This window comes from Panthera uncia (assembly GCF_023721935.1).
Source record: "Panthera uncia isolate 11264 chromosome C1 unlocalized genomic scaffold, Puncia_PCG_1.0 HiC_scaffold_3, whole genome shotgun sequence".
Classification (NCBI taxonomy): Eukaryota; Metazoa; Chordata; class Mammalia; order Carnivora; family Felidae; genus Panthera; species Panthera uncia.
In genome coordinates, this window is record NW_026057584.1 from 71,128,180 (window position 1) to 71,151,270 (window position 23,091).

Genomic DNA, 23,091 nt, shown 5'->3' on the forward strand with positions numbered 1-23,091 from the left:
TCCTTTTGGTGAATAAATATTGAAGATAAATCGCCAATACTAAGTGATTGGTATCTATATATTCATGCATTGATTCAGCAAATATTTGGAGTGTCTACTGTATGCTGGGTTTTGTGTGCTGGGTATGGGGATGGCTACACTAGATTAGGTTATCAGGGAAGATGTCTAAGAGTAGGAGACACTGAAGCTGAGATTTGAAAGGCCAGCCAAACAAAGATCAGGGGAAAAGGCACGCCAGGGAGAGGTACCAGATGGAGCAAAAAGCCTCAAGCAGAACAAGCTTGACGAGTGCTCAAGGAAGAGCTGAAAGGTAGGCATGTACCAGCCACCTAGGGCTCTGGAAGCCAGGCTGAAGAGTTCAGGTTCTATGCTGAGTGAAATGGAAAACAACTGGAAGATTATGGGGGGAGCCCAGGAGCAGGGTTAGGGTGATGTAAGCCGAGAGTTCTGATTTGGCATTTTGAACTGTCCATATGGAGATGAGATATTCATATGGAATGTCTAGCATGCAGTTGGACATATGAAAGAGAAGGGAGGTCAGCTTAGAGATGATGTTTAAAACAAGGGGACAGAATGAGTCCATCTGTGCAGCATGTAGAGAAGGGGCCTGGAAGAGCATTTGAAATTGAATATCTAGTAGCTAAATGAAGTCATCCTAAAGTCGTAAATTTGCTTTAAAGCAAATAACACTTTATTTGGCACTGGGTGAGTCAAACACAAAAATTTACAACTTACAGCAATTTGCTATCAAAGTAAGGTAATATACTGGGAGTAATGTTCTCAGAAAGGATGATGAGGAGGGAAAGTGAGAATAATGATAATGCTCTAAGTTCTTTAAAAGAAAATTGCTAAAACAATGAATAGGATTTGAATGAAAAGGAAAACGGTTAAATCTGTAAAGAAAATACTTGAGTGTTTGATGATGACTTTGAATTCTGTGTTAATGCTATGAAACAATCAAGTACTTATTGTGTCTAATTCGTACAGAGTTTACAATGTGACACACAGCCTAATGTATTAGATCAATAATGATCGCTTTTATATTCTCTCCTCCAATGTCAAACCTTTCCCTATTCTAGGCTCTGATTACCGAGGAATAACTATCACATTTGCTGTGCTAAGTGTCTTAGCTCTCATCAGTGCACTGATTTGGTTCCTCTTCCAAAGGAACCGTTTGCACTGGGCAGTCTTCTCTTCAGTTCGATATGAACAAGGAATGAATGAAGATGAGATTATGCTTCCCACTTTCCATGAGTAAATTCTTCTAAAAGTTTGTTAATTTGCACTAACGTGTTAAGGAAAATGAGCCTTCTCAGATTTTCCCAGTGTCAGTATTTACTCTGTTCTAAAGTAGAAGTCATTAGTACTTTTTCAGTTGTTTAATTGCAGTCCTAGTATCTACAGTGAATTATCCACGAAATGCCATGTTTAAAACTTTACTTAATAGAATGGAAAAGAAACAAAGCTGGGAGTAAAGTCCAAGTTATTTGTAGGGTAATAAATTTCATGTGCATTTTCTCTGTAAGAATGTAGTTAGTAACTAGGATATGTACATTTTAATGGTATTTTAACTTAAAATTGGCATGTTAATAAGTCACAAGTCTACCTTTTTGCTTTTAAAAATATCCAGCCTAGGGGTGCTTGGCTGGCTCAGTCAGTAAAGCATGCAACTCTTGATCTCAGGGTTGTGAGTTCAAGCCCCACATTGGGTATGGAGCCTACTAAAAAAAAAAAAATCTAGCTTAATGCAAAATTTGTACCTCAAGGTAAAAACATAACTGTAAATAATATCAACATTGTTTTAAAGTAGTCATTTGTAGCATTTAGGAGAAATTATTAATGAGATATGCTTACTTTTTTATACAGCAAAATAATGCTCTTGGCAAGATGCTTCTTATACTATTCCAAACATATTTCATACTAAAATTGATTAAATGCAAATATTTTGTTTTGTCATACTTATTCATAAAATGATGGCTTTTAAAGAAGATTTAATACTTAACATTTTTCTAAAGTATACAGGAACATTGTTTTTAGACTGATTTAGGTATACTGTAGCAGTGTGGTTTTTGTCTTTTCTTATGTACAATATTTAACTCTTTCCCTCTTAAAGGGAATCAGCTAAGGATACAAGTTCTTGAAAATTTTGCAATTTTTATGCTTTATGTGACATGTCAAATTTTGACTAAGAAGTTTGTGTTACTTTAATGCCTTTTTCTGTGAGCTAAAGAGAAAAGGTGTCTATGTATACAAGAAATTGTGTATCTTGCATTTGTGAAACTGAAAATTTTATAATGAAACTCTAAACTTTGTGATTACTACTATTTTAAGTGATGAATAATTAAGGAAACACTGTTTGGTGGTTATCACTTTAAGTTTACCACCTAGAATATATTTTGAATGATAGTTTCCACTGAACATGGTGAATGTTTTATTCAGTGTTTATATTTATACTTTAGAATATTTTTGTATAATATCCATAGATTTATTTTAAAATTTTAGAGTGTTTGTACTATGATAAACTTATAAATAATTTTCAAAAGACAGTTTTAGTATAGTCTAAAGTATAGTATGGTTGTCCTGAAATATCTTTTACTGAATTTGTTAGACTAGGTCCTCTTACCCTGTGATCTGTACAATTTTAGTTGTTAAAGACTTTCTTCAAAGAACTAAACCAACTTGATGTGAAAACACAGCTATATATAGTAGCGATGCTATAATAAACTTGTTTCATTTTTTTAGTGAAAGTGTTGTTGATCCTTGTTGAAAAAATGTATCTCAAAAACATCTCTAGATTGGGTTTTATTATGTGAGGCATGTAGTATAAGAAAAGGTAAATATACAGCTGTTGTAATGTGAGGTATCCTTAAGATTTTGTGTACATTTTTTAAAGAATAAATATCATCCTGTATCTCTGAATGTTTGACTTGAGTCTCTTTTTCAGATGCCATTGACTCAGCAGTTCTCAGCAAGTCTTTTAACTATTAGATCAGCAGAAATTCCATCTACGATCCACTCTTACTTCTCATAGTGCTCCCTCAGGAGATTCTCCCCTACCTCCCAGCCCAAGGCATTCATCAGCCACTTCTAAGTCAGTAGATTACATATCAAGTTCCAGGCTCATATTTCTAACTCCCACTGGATAATCTACATGAAAGTCCTTCTCAGCATGACCACAACTGCCCATATGGTGTTCACTTCCTCATTTGACCAGTTGCAGATGGATCAATAGAAATGAAGACAGCCTTTTCCAGTCTTCCCTAGCTAATCCAACCCTCACATGCGGTCTGACAAAATTGATCTCTTGAAACCGGGTACCTAAAAAAGTAAGTAGATGCACCTAATGATCAGGTACAGGGGACAAATGTGGAAGTGATACCATTGATCATCCTCTTTTTCGTCCTTTCTCCCCACACACAGCATGTTCCCCTCCCCGATCCTGGGGCAGGATGTTGCCATTATCTGGCAGTTGTCTTCTGCAAATGACTACCATAATGTTGGTAACCCCAAATCCTCAAGCCACTGCTAAATTTATGCTATGGAAAGAGATTCACATTCCTTTATCTTAGGTTCATTTAATCCTAAAGCCCTCTTGGGGAAGTGAAGACTTAATTGTTATTAGTTCAATAATTTTATCTTGTTTAAGAAAACAAATTTTAGCTAGATGTCAAAGACTTATTTTGACTAGACCTCATCATCCATACAAAGTCACCTCTAATTCCCTGCATGTTCTAAATTAAAATGTTCTTACAATTATCTACATTTCAGCAAATTTAGTATATGTGTACTAAATATATATTTTATATTAAATATATATTTAGTATATTATTTTATATTAAATATATATTAGTATATTTATTTTATATTAAATATATATTTAGTATATGTGTGCTAAATATATATTTTTTCCAAGCTAAATTAATCAGAAGCAGAAGTTTAGAAATTTTTTTTCCATTTCCCCTAAGTTCTCGTATATTCTCGTTCAATCAATATGAAAACACTACACTCCTTTTCCCCCAAGCTAGAAATTCAGAATTCATCCTCCAATCATCTCTTTCTCATCTCCCTAATTCAACAATTCAGTCAGTTTTATCTCAGGCTTCTCACAGAGTGGCTGTCTCCATTATCAGCTCTTTCAATTCAGGCCTTTATAATTTTTTTTTTTCTCCCCGGATTGTTTGCACCAGGCTCTTCACTGGTCTTCCTCATCAACCTTTCCTCTTCATCCCATTTTCCCCACTCCTGAGCCTACAGGAGCTGAAATACAGAGGAGGACTCCCTCTGTGTTTTGGTCTAAAATTATCTAGGCCTCCTACCTATCTCAGGCCAAAAGGGATCTCAGCAATGCCCAGCCCAGGGACCTTCCCCAGGAACCTTATGTGGACTGACAGTTTGGGAAGCCCTAGGGGGTAAGTTCACTGGCCAAGTTCACCCTTTTAATGCAATGTAACATCAAGTCAATCCAAACCCAGTTCCTCTTTCTATGGGCTTAGACCTGCCCTTCTCCATCTTCCCCAAGATCTTCTCCCAGGACTCCATCTCTCTTCCAATTGCTAAGCAATAGAGAAACAAAGTCAGGTAAAACCGGACTCCAGAAATTAGGAAAACACTGGTGATCTAAGCCAGTGGAAATGTAGCAGAGTGGAGCCAGAATCCAGAGTGAGCTGCAAAGTGAAAGGGAAATTAGAAAATGGGGAACGTGAGATTCTGAAAAGTATGGTGGAAAAGGAAAGAAGAGGGAGAAGGTGGGTTGAAGAAGGTTTTTTTTCCAAAGAAGGAGGGAAAGAGGTTCACAGATTAGAAACTGAGAGGAACAAAGCAAAACAAATCGAAAGATCCACAAAGAGTGGGCAGAGAGAAATTAATGATGCAGGGAAGAGAGATGGAGTCATAGGAGAAGATCTTGGGGAAGATAGAGAAGAGCAGGTCGAAGCCCACAGAAAAAGGAGCCGGGTTTGGATGGGACAGAGAAGACTGCCGTCCTCTCTGAGGCCACACAAGGAAGACCTGTGTGGAAGAGAAAGGGAGAGCAGGAAAGTATTTGAAAATTTTTGTCTAGACCTGATGGCCCCCCTTTCTCTATGGAGTAGAAGGCAAGATCTTCTACTGAGAAACATGAGTAGCAAATTGGGTCTCAGTTTGAAGAGTGTTAATAAAACATTTTGCAATACCCGATTAGAGGAATGGGGGAGGACAATGACCAAGACAAATAAAAGGATCATAGAAAAGGCATACAGGACCCAGATAAAATTAAAAGCCATACATTTGTACTGATGACAACCAGGAAAATTGATCGATTTCCTCTACCTGTCCTCAGTTACCTCACTGAAGTTGAGGAACAGGAGCCTGTGAAGAAGAAAGAAGAGGACCCATCCTCAAAAAATTAAAAATAGGATTACCAGAGGCACCTGGCTGGCTCAGTCAGTAGAGCATGAGACTCTTGATCTTGTGGCCATGAGTTCAAGCCCCACATTGGGTGTAGAGCTTACTTTAAAAAGAAAGAAAGAAAGAAAGAAAGAAAAGAAAAGAAAAGAAAAATATATATATATAATTATCATATGATCCAGCAATCCCACTTCTAGGTGTATAGTCAAAGGAAATGAGAACAAGATCTTGAGGGGATATCTGTACTCCCCTGTTCACTGCAGGATTATTTACAATAGCCAAGACATAGAAGGAACCTAGTTATTTGTCAATAAATGAATGGATAAAATAAATTATGTATAGATACCTGTATCACACATACACACATAGTGGAATATTATTTAACCACGAGAAAGAAGGAAACTGCCATTTGTGACAACATGGATAAAACTTGAGGACATTATGCTGAGTGAAATAAGTCAGCATCACAAGCAAAAAAAATATTTTTTTTTCTTTTTTTAAGAAAAATATGTATAATTATATATGGCAATGGATGTTAAGTAAACTTACTATGGTGATCATTTCATGACATATACAAATATAGAATCATTATGTTATACACCTGAAATTAATATAATGTTATATGTCAATTTATATCTCAATACAAAAACAAAAAAGTAAGACAGAAAGACAAATGCTGTATGATGTCACTTATATATGAAATAAAAAATAGCTGAACTCATAGAAACAGAGCAGAGTTGTGGTTACCAGGGGCTTGAGGGTAGAAGAAATGGGGAGATGTTGGACAAAGGACAAAAACTTCTAGTTATAAGATGAGTAAGTTCAGAAGGTCTAATGTACAGCATAGTGATTACAGCTACTAATACTGTACTATATATTTAAGGTTCTTAGTGTCTTTTAATGACCTGATAGTTCATATCTTTTTAGTGCTGAATAATATTCCATTGTATTAATGTACCACAGTTTGTTCATCACCTATTGGAAGACATCTTGGTTGCTTTCAGGTTTTGGCAATTGTGAATAAAGCTGCTATAAACATACGTATGCAACTTTTTGTGTGTGTGCAAGTTTTCAACTTGTTCAGGAAAATACCAAGAAGCACAATTGTTGCATTGTATGGTAAGGATGGATATAAATAGTTCTGTTAAGAAGCTGCGAAACCGTCTTCCGAGTGGTTGCACCATTTTGTATTCCCACCAGCAACGATTCAGGCTTCCTCTTGCTCCTCATCTTCTTCAACAGTTGTTGTCAGTGTTTTGGATTTTAGCCATTCTAATAGGTGTATGGTGGTATCTCATTTTTATTTTAATTTGCAATTCTTTAGTGACCTATGATGTCGAGTGCTTTCATATGCTTTTTACCATCTGAAAATCTTCTTTGGTGAAATATCTACTCAGATCATTGGTACACTTGTAAATTGAGTTGTGTTTTTATTGTTGAATTTAGACTTGACTTTAAAGCAGTGTTTCACTGAAGACATGAGGCTATGTCTGGGGTTTAAACAAACAGTCTTACTTGGCTCTTGTTTGTGCTTTGTGTTATCTGGTTCTAGATGCCTCGCCAGTCAGTTCATAGCTGCTTAGATTATACTTACAGCAAGCACAGTTTTTTTTTGTTTTTGTTTTTTTCCTTTAAAAAGAGAAATTTATTGTCTCACAGTTCTCGAGGCTAGAAGTTTGAGATCAAGGTATGGGCAGCGTTCGTTCCTTTCAGGGGCTGTGCAAATATAGTTTAAAGTCCTCAATCCCTGAAGCTGATAACAGATGAAAGTTGTCTGAGAGACACAGTCCACTGGGAGGAGCCTTTGAAAAGGTTTCTGACCACTAGATCCAAAGGAGGAATCTGGCAGACACTTGGACCGAGTGTTCAAAATTAGCATCACCAGTGATAAGACATACTGACATGGTGTCTCTCCTGGGCAGGACACATCATTTCTGTGGTACTCTCGCCAAAGAAACAAAAACATAACCTGAATCCTGTTCTTCCAACTTCCCTCCAGAGGATACATGAGACACACCAAAACTGAAGGACATTCTACAAAATGGCCAGTACTCTTCAAACGAGATGGGGGAAAGACAAACAATGACAGAGGAACTGTCCCACATTAAAGGAGACTAAGGAGAGAAGACATCTCAATGCAATGTATAATGCTGGACTGGATTTTAGAACAGAAAAGGACACACACACATACACACATACGCGCGCAGAACAACAACAAAAAAGACCGTTAAAGGGACAATTGGCGAAAGGTGATAAAAGCTGAAGATTAGTTAATAGCATTATACCAGTTTTAATTTCCCGGCTTCGACCATTTTACTGGAGTTATACACATTGTTAACACTTAGAGAAGCTGGCTGAAGGGTTACGGAAATTCTTCGGACTCTTGCAACATTTTTGAGAGTCCGAAATTATTCCAGTTCAAAGGACAAGTTCCAAATACAACAGAGACTTCGCAGAGGCGGCGCACGGGCGGGCTCTCGCGGCCGGGTCAGCCCCCGGCGGGCCCCCTTCCGCCCCCTTGGCCTTTCTCCCCCGCCCTCTAAGACCGGCCGCGTGGGCGGGATTCGCCGCGCCCCGCACTTCCGAGAAGCGCAGCTGGGCGCCCGCACGCGCCGTCATGCTCCGGGCCGCGCTGCCGGCTCTCCTGCTCCCGCTGCTGGGCCTCGCCGCCGCCGCCGTCGCTGGTGAGCTGCCCCTTGCCGCGTCCCCTCCTCCTCCCGGCAGCCAAACCCCGGGCGGTAGCCCTCACCCCCGGCACGGTGGTGTAGCTCCAGCCGCTGGCCGCCCGAGGGTGGCCCGGAGGCGCGGCCTCCCGACCGGGCGTCTAGCCCTACCCTGCTCTGCGCGCCCACCCCGGGCGCCCTCCTGCCTGCCCCCCTGCTCCGGGGCCCTGCGTCCGGTCACCTCCCGGCCCCCGCCCGGCGCCCCCTGGTGCAGCGGGTTCCGAGAGCGCGCCCGAGGGAAAGGCCCGTCGAAGACCCGAGCTTGCCCTTTCTCGCCCACCGTGCGCACAGCCTCGGCGCAGACCCCACCAGCGGGGAGGGGTTCCCAAACGGGGGTGCTGTCTGATGGCAGAGCAGAAGGACTTAGAGCCGCACGCCTGGGGAGCTTCAGGGCCATTTGGGGCCGAAATGAGAAGCGGGGAAGTCAGCTGCGGAGATTTCCCCTCTGCGCATTGCGGACGGAGGGTGGAGGCGGGAGGAAGCAGGCCCTCACGTGCTCGCCGCCTTGTTTGTCCCGCCGCTTGGTGTTCAAGTTGTTGAAACAGGAAAACAGTTCAGCCAGCTAACCCCTGGATCGCGGTGGGACGTGAACAGGCTAAGCTCAGATTCGTCTTACGTCGTGTGATTTTAAAAAGTCTTTAAGTCTGCTTTGCTGTTGTGCAAGGGTCATCTGTAAAAATCACACGTGATTAGTCAGTCATTGCCAAAATGACTACGGAGGAAAATAGACAATTCCGTTGAATATGTGGGGTGTTTGTTTGTTTACAAGCTTTTAGTTTACAAGTTTTTTATACAAGCATGTCAAAAAAATTGAATGGGGGGGGGGGGGAAGACTTCCATCCAGAAACACTATTGATTAAACAGTTCCAGGAATTAAAGAGCAAAATAAACAAGAACCAAAGGAATACTTGTGTGGGTTTAAATAAAATGCTTATGCAAGTGGGTTTTTTTTTTTTTTTTGGTTTTGTGTTTTGTTTTTTGTTTTTGTTTTTGGGGTTTTTCCCCCTGAATTTCTCTCCCATTTTGTAAGTTCTTCCTGGAAGCCTGCTGACAGGCAGAAATAGTTGAACGGATCTCAGTGTTGGAGGCAGCTAGAGTAAGCAGCTCAGAATCAAAGCTCCTTTCCTGAGAGCCCTTGTGGATCAGCATTTAGGACTAGTTATGCCATCTGCTGCCTTTGGAGGGGCAGAAACAAGATGTGCCGATTTTCATACTTCACACTGAGCCTATTTTTTGAGTAAGACAAGGCTGGACTGTTTCGTGACCCCGCCCTCCCCTACACACCCTCATTATGTTTGCCAGTAACATCTAAACGCCTGTGTAACCCACCCTCCGGGCTGCCATGCCCTCATACTTCATGTTAGTCAAAACATACTTTTCCTGTCAGATTTTTAAAACAATCTATTTCTAGATTTTGATATCTGTCTTTTCAGAGAAGTTGTTTTTGATCAGTAATAGAGGACAAGCTATCTTTGGAAAATTTTGTTCTTTTTTCCTTGTTAACTAGGCTTTTCCAAAGCTTAAGAAGGGGGCATGTTGAATAAATTAATGCTAGTAATTAACCAGCCTCTATCAGTCAGGAGGCTGTAAGGATTAACTTAGAAAGAGCATAAACTTTGGAGTTAGGTACAGATTGTATGGCCTTGATCAAGTTATCCAACTCATTGCACTTGGAGATAATACCCCGAATGACCATCATGAGCATTAAGTGAGAACTCGATGGCTTGTACCTATTGCAGGCATGGCAAATCTTGATTTCCTTCCTTCTGTTCTCTTCATACAAAATGAAGGGTAATTATTGCAATTAGAAAACATCATGAGTGCCACATTATGTGGGTTTGGATAGTTGTGGTTACTGATTACATTCACATACATGTTGATGATACAGGGCTGAAAAAAACATGTTTTTCATCATACTTCACAATCTTCTATCCACACACCATCAGAAAATTACATTAGACTTACAACTAAGTCAAGAAAGAGCTTTTCAAGATTATCACAGAATTAGCTGAATGGCAAGATCTTAACAGAAAAGCACCTTTCATATTGTATGCAGTATAAATTTAACGTTGAAGTGGAAATCATTGTTATTGTTCTCTGTTATTTTGGAATTTATTAGTATAAGTGATCTTATGTTCTTAGTTATTATCTTGAAAATCAAAATAAATAACACATTGTGTAAATTCCTGAGTAAGGTCCCATGGCATCCCTTTTAGAAAGTTCTTCTATAATGGTGCTTTTTGCACACAGTATGTGATCAGTATATGTTTATTGGGTCAATGATTTCCCATCGGCGGTATGAGGTGAGTGAATAAGCATATTCAGAGTAAGTCCTCATTCTGTGGATCAGTCTACATTACTAATTTTTAATTTCCATGGGCTACAAGCCCTAGATGAGGTGCCCGTGCCCCTGCCTTTCTTTTTGACGTTATCTTTTACCGTTCTTGCTGTTCACTCTGTTTATCCATACTGAGCCCCTGGGGACTCAACCACCTGCTGGCTCTTCTGCCAGACTGCCCTCCCCTTCCCCTATCCTTGGCATGGCTGCCCCCGCCCACATCATTCAAATCTCTGTATGATCATATGTCACCTCCTCAGGCCTTCCCTGAACGCCCCACATTCTCAATATCACAACCCCATATTTTATCTTCTTCAAAGCACTTAATACTATCCAAATGCATCTTGTTTACTCATCATCTTCTTGCTTGTTGTCCCCTTACTGAAGAAAGATACATAATAACAGAGACTTTACTGTCTTGTGAATTTTTGTTTTGAGTTGTGTCTCTGTACTTTTGTCTAGTTTATAATAAAAGGACCAAAAGTTTTAAATGAATGCTTTTTAAAAAGTAAGGGTGATAATGGGATTTCAGTTTCTTTCAAATTACTTTACCTCTTTCCTGAACTGATCTCATAATTGAATTCAAAGCATGAAATCATCTTCATGTATTGATGTGACTTTTTCTAATCCTTGTAGATGGCACAGCGATGTTTCAGGGGAAATTATCTCAGGTATATTTTTGCAAATTTTGAAACATTAATAAATGTTTCTTTTTCTTCTAAAAAGAAGAAAGTGAAATTACAGTTAGGTATTATTTTAAGACTTTTATCATTGTTGAGAAGCATTTAAAAATGTGCTTGTGTGTTGAAAACCAGTTTTGCAACAGGGTCATTGTCCACTTTTTTTTTTTTTTTTTTTTTTTTTTTTTTTTGAGAGAGTGCAAGCAGGGGAGGAGCAGGAAGAGAGGGACAGAGGATCTGAAGTGGTCCCTGCGCTGACAACAGTGAGCCCAGTGTGGGGCTTGAACTCACAAACTTGTGAGATCATAACCTGAGATGAAGTCTGATGCTCAACTGACTAAGCCACCCACGTGCCCCGTCTACAGTTTTTTATGATACGTATCAAGTATTTTATTTTTGTGTGTGTGGGTTATTTCAGATTTTGAGAGCAAATCTTGAAACTGAATCTATAAGAAAATGGACCAGTGATGCCCACCGAGAAAGGTGCACAGTAACACTGGCACCCCCATTCTATAAATAAATCTCATGACAGCTCTTCTGCGATGGGACTGGAGGGTGGATGATGGAGGTGGACATCTTGGAAGCTGGGTTAAGGGTGATATGAAGGCGGAGTCAGAGAAGCTGAATTTCCTTGTGATTCAGGGAGATCTTGCAGCCCAGAGTACAGCCACAGGCCCTCTGGGTTAGTCAGGGACTTGGAACCCCACTCCTGCCTTCATACATAATAAACAAACAGCTCCTCTTCTTTCTTTGACTCTACCACAGTTGCTCTTATGGAAGGTATGGAAGCACGACTCATATCCTAATGGAGAGGAGCAAAGGTCTTCTTATTGACCAGGGGGAAAAGTGCAGTCCTTGCCTTCACTTTGTTAATATTCAGAACAAGTATTTCCCAAGGATCACTTCCTCTTATGCTGTGCCTGGTTGCTTAAGAAGAGAAATTATAAGGGAACAGAGAGTTCTACTAGAACTGACTGATAATGCCAAATATTCCTGTAGATGTGCCGTTTTATTGTCTTAGCACATGGTAATTTTAGGTAGAGGATCTATGTAGAAACTTTTGGAATCATAAGTACAAGCTGCTCAAGTTTTCATCAGGCTCCTAAATTTCTGTATATATTGAGTCAATAGAATTATAAAGTTATAAAATCCATAAAGAGTCACATAATAATATAAAGTTATTAGTAACCTATCTTTCAAGGCTGCTGTGAAGAAGTAAGAGTAACAGAAAAGTACTTTGCAAAGAGCATTGTGGGCAGGCTGTGTGTGTGTGTGTGTGTGTGTGTGTGTGTGTGTGTGTGCATTGTTGAAATATATTTGTATAGAAAATATTACAGCATCTGTAATTGAAAACTTCTGGCAGTATTTTGGGGAGGCAGGTTTTTAATGATAACAGGGTTACTGCAAAGATAAACAGCATGGAAGAAGGCTTAGCTTAGCTTTCTGCTCATGAAGTGCTTAAACCTCAACAGCTTTCTGCATAAGAGCTATCCAGCCTCTGCTCGAACACCTTTCTTCTCAAAGTAAAAACATATCTCTTGGCGCTTAAAACGTGTTTCTGGGGCACACACTGACTTGTAGCACGAGAGGAAGGGTTCAGTGCTGAATTAACTGGGGTTACTGCTAATGCTGAAATGAGCCTGAGTAGGAGGCAGTTGAAAATTTTGAGGAAGTGAACAGTTTGTTTTCTATTTTTCTGTCTATAGCTTTCTAAATTTTTTGTTTTGCCATGTATTGCTTATGTAATTATTCAGCAGTGGTTTTTGAGTTGCTCCAGTTATCATTATCATTACTATACTCATTCCCATCTCAGGGGCCCATGTTTGCTATTCCCTATCTGACCTAGATTTCCACATGGCTTTTTTTCCTTCAGCTCATGCAGACTTTTCATATGTCACCTTTATAATGAGATCTTTCTTAGACTCCTTTCTAAAATTTCTAACCCCTGACCTACATTCAGGATCTTACTTCTCTGGTTTAGCTTTGCTCCTCCGTGCTTATCACTATCTAGCTTCCAAGATGGCCCCAATGATTCTTTCCTCCTGGTATTCATAGTTTTGTGTAGCTCACCCCAGCACCGAATAGGGCTGACCTGTGTAACCAATAGGACATTGCAGAAGTAAGAGTGTGACTCCCAAGGCTGAATTATAAAAGTTATTGTACTTCTCCCTTGTTCTCATTTGAATCATTTGCTTTGAGAGAAACTATCTGCCATGTCATAAGGAGCCTCAAGCTACCCTGAGGCCTCTTCCCCACAATGAGCATCAACCCACCATCCATATAAAGGAGGCTTCTTGGAGGCGTATCCTCCAGCCTCAGTTCAGTTTTCAGATCAATGCAGCCCTGGCCAATAGCTTGACCGCATCTTCATGGCAAACTCCAAGCCAGAATCACCCAGCTAGGTAGCTGCTTCCAAATTCCTGACCCAGAGAAACTGTGTGAGATAATAAAGGTGTTTTGTGTTTTCTTTGCCATTTTAAGCTATTGATTTATTACATAAAAATAGATTACTAATGTATCCTCTAAGTATAAAACATCATCTAACATATCTTGCCTTTGTGTATCTGCCTCAACTACCAGGATGGAAGGATTTTTTCTCCTTTTTGTTCACTGTAGAATCCCTAGCACCTAGAACAACTTTCCCACAATAACCTCCTGAGAGTAGGTACTGTTATCATCCCCGTTTTTACAAAAAAGGAAACTGGGGCACGGTAAGGTTAAGTAACATATCCAAGGTCATGCAGTCAGAACCAGACTTCTCCACAGCTTAATGTGCTTAATCAGAACCCTGCACCGTCCTAGTTCCTTGCATGCTATCTTGTGTTACGTACAAGACACTATGATAGTTATTATTAAGGGTACAGTTAAATTTAAGAAGTGATCTCTGTTGGGCCCCCTGGGTGGTTCAGTCAATTAAGTGACTTCGGCTCAGGTCATGATCTGGAGGTTTGTGATTTCGAGCCCCACGTCAGACTGTGCTGACAGCTCAGCACTTGGTGGTGTGGAGCCTGCTTGAAATTCTCTCTCTCTGCCCCTTCCCCACTTATACTCTCTCTCTAAAGAAATAAACTTTGGGAAAAAATAAAGAAATGGTCTCTGTTGTCATGCAGTTAACAGTCCAATTGGGAAAACAGGGTAAATATCAGATAACTATCATACAAAGTAGGATTTGATCAGTGCTATATGAATGAGTGTCGGTCATCAAAGGGTAACAGCCCCTTTTCCAAGAAGAATGGCTGTCTGTGGTTCTTATGCATAGGTCCCCATGTTTTGTGCCATTTTATCCTTACTGCCCTAACCTCAACTAATCAAAAGAGGGATGAAGGATGACTATTCTAGGCTGGGTAGCAGCTCAAGGGAGTTCCTGGTATAAGAACCCTATGAAGCCTATTTGCTGAGATAGAATCTTCAGATTTCTTATTATCCCGTGTATCCTTATCATGTCTATCATTTGGGGTAACCTGAACAAGTCTTTCGTTCTTGAAACCAAAAAGGCCTCTCATATGTAGTGTAGTGCAAAGTCCTGTAGAAGTTCAGAGGAGAAAGAGGCTACATACAGGAAGATGAGGGTTGGACACTTCACAGAGAATTCACACATGAGCTGCCTCCAAAATGAGAGTATACTTTAATCAGTAGATGATGTGGAGAGCAGAATTAGCATTTATAAAGCATAAGAACTACAAGTGTACAAAGAAGTAATTTGTAAACTTACATTACTGGGTGTTGATTATATTTTTGTGTACTTAATAGAGTTCCTTTATTCCATATAAACAGTATTGCAAAAACTATTTTTATATTCTTGAGTTACTTATTATCAGTAGAAAATACTATGTGTAGCTTTGACTAGAAATAATACAACAGCATTTCTCAACCTGTGATCCAAGAACTTCCAGTGATAGGTAAAGATCTCTCAGGTGTCATCAAATAGGGTAATGGAGTCTGTTTCCATTTAAGGTTGTTTTTTGTTTTTGTTTTTTGTTTTTTGTTTTTTTTAATTTTATAAGGAGAAAGAAAGGGCAGCAAAAGGAATCAGAAGAAAGTAGGAGAAGAAAAAAAAAGGGAAAAGAAAGTTAAAATTTGCATTTGATAGTACCTGCCCTTGTGACTTTCTATTTGAGTTTCATTCTGGAAATGACTGTTTTGTCTCTCATGTCTTAATATATGAAATATTATCTGGTAGGAGGGAGAGACCTGCCTACTTCACTAATACAACAAATATTTCACTCCTTTACTGGGTGCTTTTTATGATATTCCCTTTATTTTCGAATTTCTTTCTCTTTTTATTTTTGTATATGGCAAACTCCTTTATCCTGTGAGTTGTAGCTCAAGTTATTTCCTTCTTTTTAAAATGTCAATACCCAAGCTTCCCACTAGAGTCCTTTCTAGAGGAGAATAACATCATCTAGAGCCTCTACTTTTTTTCCTACACAGTGTCTGGTAATTGATTTAAAAAATAAAAAACAACAACAGCAACAACAACAAAACACATCCAGTCATGTACCAAGGAATAAGAAACAGGCCAAAAGGGAAAAGAAACAAAAATAGACCAAGAGGCAACCCAGAGATTAGAGTAATCAGAAATGGACTTTAAAATAACTGTAATAAGTTTAAGAATATAGATCATAAAATTGAGAATTTTAACAGAGACCCAGAATCTATAAAAGTATAAACAAATTAGAATTCTATAACTGAAGAAGCATTGACATTATGAACTGAATAGATGAGTGTTAACAGCAGATTTGTTAAAACCTAAGGAGTAGATTAGTACACCAGAAAGAACAAGATTATAGTATGGAAAGCCAGAAGTATTAAAAATATAGAAAAGAGCAAAGGGAACATATGGGACATGGTGAAAAGTCTAACATAAACATAATTGTAGTCCCAGCAAGAGAGGAGAGAGAAAATGGAAGCATTATCTGAAGTGATAGTGGCCCAGAACTTTCTGAAAGAGACCATTGAAAATAAGCCATAGATTCTATAAATGCAATGAAATGTTAGCAGGATTAAAAAAAAAAAAAAAAAAAAAGGGATCCTAGGTGGCTCAGTCGGATCAGTCATGATCTCACGATTTGTGAGTTTGAACCCTGCATCTGGCTCGCTGCTGTCAGCATGGAGCCCACTTTGAATCCTGTCGCCTTCTCTCTCTGCCCTTCCCCTTCTCACACCTTCTCCCTCTCTCAAAGATGAATAAGCATTAAAAAATAAATAAAATAAAAATGAAGCATACCACTGTCAAACTGCTAAAAAACAAAGACAAGATCTTGAACGAAGCCAGGAAGAGCAACAATCAGCTGATTTCTCAATAGGAACGATGGAAGCCAAAACAACAAAATGACATCTTAAATGAAAGATAAGCTGACAATCTAGAATTCCGTATTTGCAAAAATATCCTTTAACCATGAAGGCAGTATAAAGATATTTACAGAAAACCCAAAAACTGAAGGAGTTTGTAATAGACTTGTAGTTAAATAAACACCAAAGGGATTTCTTCAAACAAATGGAAAATGATTCCAGTTAGTAACACAGAAATGCAAGGAAAAAAGAGGGAGGAGGATCAAGATGGCAGAGTGGGAGGATCCGGAGCTCAACTCCGCCCATGGACCCGGCCCGGCTATAACGATCTACAGATCAACTCTCTTTGAGCACGACTAGAGTTAGCAGAGCAGCTCTTCCACAGATAAAGATGGAAAGAAAAAGCCACATTGGGAAGGGTAGGAGGGGCAGAGATGTGGTCATCACCACTCAACCGGCCTTACAAGAAACCTTAAAGGGACTCCGTTAGGCAGAAAAAAAAAAAAAAAACATAAATAGAAGAAGATTTTGAAAGAAAAAAATGCACTGGTAAAGGGAAACGTCTAGTATGGGTAGTGGATCAACCACTTATAAAGCTAGTATGAAGATTAAAAGACAGAAGTAGTAAAGTCAGTTATATCTACAATAATTAGGTAAGGGATGCACAAAATAAGTTGTAAAATATGATGTCAGATATAAAATGTGGAGAGAGCAAAATGTAGTGCTTTTAGAATGTGTTCAAACTTAAGCAACCATCAACTTAAAATAGACTGCTGTATACATAGGATGCTCTATGTATGAACCTCATGGTAACCACAAACCAAAAACCTATAACAGATACACAAAAAATAAAGAGAAAGGAATCCAAACATAACATTAAAGAAAGTCATATCACAAGGGAAGGAGCAAAAGAAGAAGGAACAGAAAGAACTACAAAAGCAACCAGAAAGCAATTAACGAAGTGGCTGTACATACATAGCTATCAATAATTACTTTAAATGTAAATGGTCTAAATGTTCCAGTCAGAAGACAAAGGGTGACTAAATAAATTTAAAAAAAAAAAAAAAAAAAAAAAGACCCCTAGGGTACCTGGCTGACTCGGTAGAGCATACGACTCTTAATCTTGGGGTTGTGAGTTCAAGCCCGCATTGGGCATAGAGCTTCAACAAAAACAAAACAAGACTCATTTACAGTCTGCCTATAAGACTCACTTCAGACCTAAAGAAACATATAGACTGAAAGTGAAGAAATGGAAAAAGATATTACATGGAAATGGAAAGAAAGCTGGGTAGCAATACTTAGACAAAACAGACTATTTATTTACTTATTTATTTACTTAGGGCACACAAGCAGGGGAAAGGGGCAGAGTGGGGGAGAGAGAGTCACAAGCTGATCCAGAGCCTGACATGGGGCTTGATGCAGGGCACAATCCCACAACCCTGGGATAATGACCTGAGCCAAAATCAAGAGTCAGATGCTTAACCGATTGAGCCACCTAGGCACCCCTAGACAAAACTGACTTTAAAAGAAAGACTGTTAACAAGAGACAAAGAAGGGCATTACATAATCATAAAGAGATCAATCGAACAAGAGAATATAACAGTTACAAATATCTGTACACCCAACATATGAGCACCTAAATATATAAAGCAAATATTAACAGATATGAAGTTAGAAATTGACAGTAATACAATAATAGTAGGGGACTTTAACATTCCACTTATATCAGTGAATATATCATCTGGACAAAAAATCAATAAGGAAACAGCAGCCTTAACGTATTAAACCACGTGGACTTAATAGATACACACAGACCCAAGGGAAGAATACACATTCTTTTCAAATGCACATGGACTATTCTCACTTTAGGTCACATGTTAGGCCACAAAACAAGTCTCAATAAATTTAAAGATTGAGATCATATCAAGCATCTTTTCTTAAATGTTTATTTATTTTGAGAGAGAGCATGTGTGTGAGCAGGGGAGGAGCAGAGAGAGGGAAGGAGAATCAATCCCAAGCAAGGTCCGTGCTGACAGTGGGGCTTGATCTCAGGAATCTTGAGATCATGATCTGAGCCAAAATCAAGAGTCAGTCGCTAAACTGACTGAGCCACTCACGCACCCCAAGTATCTTTCCTGATAACAACATAGCTAGTATGAAACTCGATATCAAATACAAGAGAGAAAAAAAAGTAAAAAATCCCCAAACCCCACAAACATATGGAGGCTAAACAACATGGTATGAAACAATGTCAATGAAGAAATCAAAGAGGAAATTAAAAATACCTTGAGGTATTATATGATTTCACTTATATGTGAATCTAAAAAAGTTCCTCTAAGAACCCGACTTTCAAAGAGGGCAGCAAAGGTATATAATGAAAGTATGATGGTTGAGTACTGTTTCGTAGGAAGAGGATCTCAGGGCGTTGCTCCTCCACCTACAGACTTTCAACCACACATTCTGTTTTCAGGTTCTCCCTGAACGCTTCCCCTACAGATGTGTGTCTGGCCTCTCCAATTCTTAAACCTTTCTGGACTTCTTGCTTTTTAACTCCTGAGATCATACTGCACATACAGTTTTACAGCCAGATTTTTTTTTTATACTTGATGTTTCATTATGTAACTGTTGCTAAAATACCCTACCAACTACCTTTAAGCCACCACAATGAGAAAGTTCTAGATTCCTACCAGAGTTCAAGCCAAGGTAGTCACAGGTGTCATGCAAGTACTTACAGAACAGCAGGAAGGAAAAAACCTGTATATAAAATAAATTGTATCTTGAGACACCTATCCTTATGCTAGTACATCTTGAATGATTTATTTTTTATTTTTAAGTAATCTCTACACTGAACGTGGGCCTCGAACCTACAACCCCAAGATCAAGAGTCACGTGTTCTACCAACTGAGTCAGCCAGGCAGGCACCCCCATCTTGAATGAGTTAACTACTAAATATAGCAGTATGAGGCCAGGAAAAATTCAGGTCTCACCATGGAGGCAATTTTAAGTAACCTGTGGTATTATTTAGAATATTGACCCAGATGCTGTACAGTGACCTGAATTAACAATGGCTTACCAAGATAGAAGTTTGTTTTCTGTCCCGTAACAATCCAAGTGTGATATGATGGCTCCATGTAGGATCCTTCTGTCTTGTTGCTTTCTTCTTCTTAGGCTGTTTCCATTGTTCATATGATTAAAGATGGCTGAGTACACGTTAGCCAGTGGGAAAGGGGAAGTATAATCCAGGGAACACACTTTGAAAGTACTTTTAAAGGCAATTTTGCACCTTTCACTTCAGCTCACAGCTCATTATCCAGAAGTTACTAGAAGACTGGAAAACAGGTTAGCTTGGTGGCCATGTATTTTGTGCTATATAAGAAACTGAGGGAAATGAAATGAAATGAAATAATGAAATGGAAATGAAATGAAGTGAAATGAAATGAGACAAAATAAAAATAAATATACCAGAAAAGAAACGCTGAGGTTAAGTACTGGGGACAGCTAATGGTCTTTGCTATATTCTGAGCTTAGTAAAGTCAAGTTGTTGAATTTAAATTAACATAGGTCTGAGGTTAAGTCCTGATCTTTGTAGTAAGGGATTCTTTTACTTGTGTATACCAAAATTACAAACAAAACTTAAAAATAAAACCAGGAAAAATCATAGTGATTTTCCCTATAGAGGCTTAAGGAAATAGGGAAGATTAATGCTTTATGCTTCTTTTATTCACTGGAATTCAGTAAAATCCTCCTCCGTTTTCCCCATTCTGGCCAGTGAAATCAAGCTCTTTTACTTTTGCTTCTAATACTAATGAAATTCCAGAGCCAAGGTTCACAGATGTATACATTTAAATTTTTTTTTTTTAACGTTTATTTATTTTTGAGACAGCATGAACGGGGGAGGGGCAGAGAGAGAGGGAGACACAGAATCAGAAGCAGGCTCCAGGCTCTGAGCCATCAGCCCAGAGCCCGACGCAGGGCTTGAACTCACGGACTGCGAGATCGTGACCTGAGCTGAAGTCGGACGCTTAACCGACTGAGCCACCCAGGTGCCCCCAGATGTACACATTTATAATAAACAAGAAGAGATCAAGAGACAAAAGAGGTGCCACTCCCCTTTGCAGCAATGGAGGAAGAGAGATGGTTCTGTTTCACAGAACTAAGTTCAACGAATCTGCTTTGATGAGGTGTTAAACTAAAAACATTCATAAGAACATCTATCTTGTTTTCCTGTGCAATATGAAAACGTGTCTGAATATTCATAATCTAGCAATTTGTTCTCTGTTCTTGGAAGTATAATTTTTAAGAAAGGTCTTATAAACTCTTGAGACTTTGAAATTGTTACTACATACTGCAAAGACAACCTTCACAAAGAGCTTGTATTTCTATTGGTTGTCTTTCTTGATAGTTCGTTGCCTTGGTAATAATGCTGTAATCTACATGTCTGAATTTCTAAACACCCTAAAGGCTTGTAACTTTGTTCTGTCAAATCAGAAGAGAATCATTGGCACATTTCTCTTCTCCCATATGTAGAATGGAGAAAAATAAATTCCCATCACAGTAGTTGATTTCTTTTGACAAAGACTGAGAGCTTTGTTGCTAAATTAACAAGGGGTATTGCCTTTCTTTTTCTCTTTGAAAATTTAATATCTACTATCTTTAGGAATTCATGGAATTCTTTTCAAGTTATTTAACAGGGTTTCTTTTTTCCCATATAGACTGTCCTTCATCTACCTGGGTTCAGTTCCAAGACAGTTGTTACATTTTTCTTCAAGAAGCCATCAAAGTAGAAAGCATAGAGGACGTCAGAAATCAGTGTACTGATCATGGTAAGGAGTTCATTCCTTTTTTTTTTCACAGTCTTTAAATAGTGTTCACTAATTCCTTGCAAAAATAGTTTTGTCAGGGCGCCTGGGTGGCTCAGTCGGTTAAGCTTCCAACTTTGGCTCAGGTCATGATCTTGTTGTCTGTGAGTTTGAGCCCCACATCGGGCTCTGTGCTGACAGCTCAGTCTCTGGCCTGCTTCAGATTCTGTGTCTCCCTCTCTCTCTGCTCCTCCCCCGCTTGCATGCTCGCTCTCATGCTCGCTCGCTGGCTCTCTCTCAAAAATAAACAGTTTTGTAATATCTCGCTTTTACCTGGGTCCCTGTAATAGATGGACCATTTTTATTGTAGAATACATAAGCCATAAGTGGAATTGGGCATATACTTAACCTTTGAGTTGGGAGACAGCTGTTAGCCAGTACTGTCCAAAGCTTTGTGCCAGAAACTTAGCAACAGAAGTCTCCATTTAATGTGCATACTCTGTGCCAGGCACTGTGCTTAGGCACACCATATACTTTACCTGGCTTTAATGAACGTAACAAACCTATCAGGTAGTTTTTTTATTATCCTCCTTTTATCAACGGGACAAACTAAGTGCAGTTTATTTGTTTGAGGTCACACAGGTAGTAAGTGACAGAGCCAGGATTTAAACCAGGGTCTAGCAAGGTCTAACAGAACACTCTGTTATTCTGCCTTGAAAGTGCTGTTTCAGGTATGTAGTGTGGGCAGAAGTCAAATGGGACCATGAGGTGAAACTGTGGTAAAGAAATGTATGTTAAAGAAAAAGGAGAAGGGCGCCTGGGTGGCTCAGTCTGTTGACTGTCTGACTCTTGATTTCAGCTCAGTACATGATCTCATCGTTCATGAGATCAAGCCCCACCTCGGGCTCTGCACTGACAGCTCAGAGCCTGCTTGGGATTCTCTCCCTGCCCCTCTCCTGCTCATGCTCTCTTTCTTTCTCTCTCTAAAAAAAAAAAAAAAAAAAAAAAAAAAAAAAAAAATTAAAGAAAAAAGAAAGAAAGAAAAGGAAAGAAAGAGAAAGAAAAAAGAGAAAAAGGCTATTTGCTAGCAGATACGTTCAGTGTTCTCCAGAAAATATATTTACAACTTCACATTGTGAAATATTTTAAATAAAAATGGTATTTTTAAAAAGGTGTGCTTGGGTGTTCTTTATATGTTTGGCTGTTTGGCCCAAAGTGCATCCTTGTTGTTGTCTCTAACTGTTGTGATACTTGTAAGTTCAAACTGAAACTAGGATGTGAACTAGCAACTTTTTCAACTGAAATACCTGTGATGGTGATAGGAGAGTCCTTGATTCTTTAGAGGTGTTTTTTATTACTGCATGAGATCTAAAATCTCTTGATCATTTCATTAAATTTTATCTTTTTTTTTTTTTTTTTTTAACATTTTTTATTTATTTTTGGGACAGAGAGAGACAGAGCATGAACGGGGGAGGGGCAGAGAGAGAGGGAGACACAGAATCGGAAACAGGCTCCAGGCTCCGAGCCATCAGCCCAGAGCCTGACGCGGGGCTCGAACTCACGGACCGCGAGATCGTGACCTGGCTGAAGTCGGACGCTCAACCGACTGCGCCACCCAGGCGCCCCCATTAAATTTTATCTTAGACTCATCAGTAACTCCAGCATTTAGAAATGCCCTTTACCTTAAAAAAAAAAAAAAATCTAACAACCGACCAATACAACATTTTGGAAGAATATCAAATCATATTCACTTATCATAGAAGGAGTGAATGTAAGCATAGAGGTTTTTAATCCTGGTAAGTGCCATGTAGTACTCAATGCATATTGTTTCCCTTTGAAAAACCCATACCTGCCAAATGGTGTTGAACATTGGC

The 23,091-nt window shown here is 39.1% G+C and overlaps 1 protein-coding gene across 2 annotated transcripts in view; it reads left to right on the top strand.

Annotated features, from left to right (window-relative positions):
* Positions 1-23,091, top strand: part of LOC125911871 (lymphocyte antigen 75-like) — a 135,453-nt gene that overhangs the window by 97,474 nt on the left and 14,888 nt on the right. The window contains exon 35 of one of the 2 annotated variants that reach the window (XM_049616108.1): positions 1,080-2,919. In XM_049616108.1, the coding sequence (XP_049472065.1) occupies positions 1,080-1,258 (179 nt within the window). In that variant the 3' untranslated portion in view covers positions 1,259-2,919. Of the gene's footprint in view, positions 1-1,079; positions 2,920-21,130; positions 21,242-23,091 lie in introns of those variants that run through there. The other variant, XM_049616109.1, reaches the window with a different exon arrangement.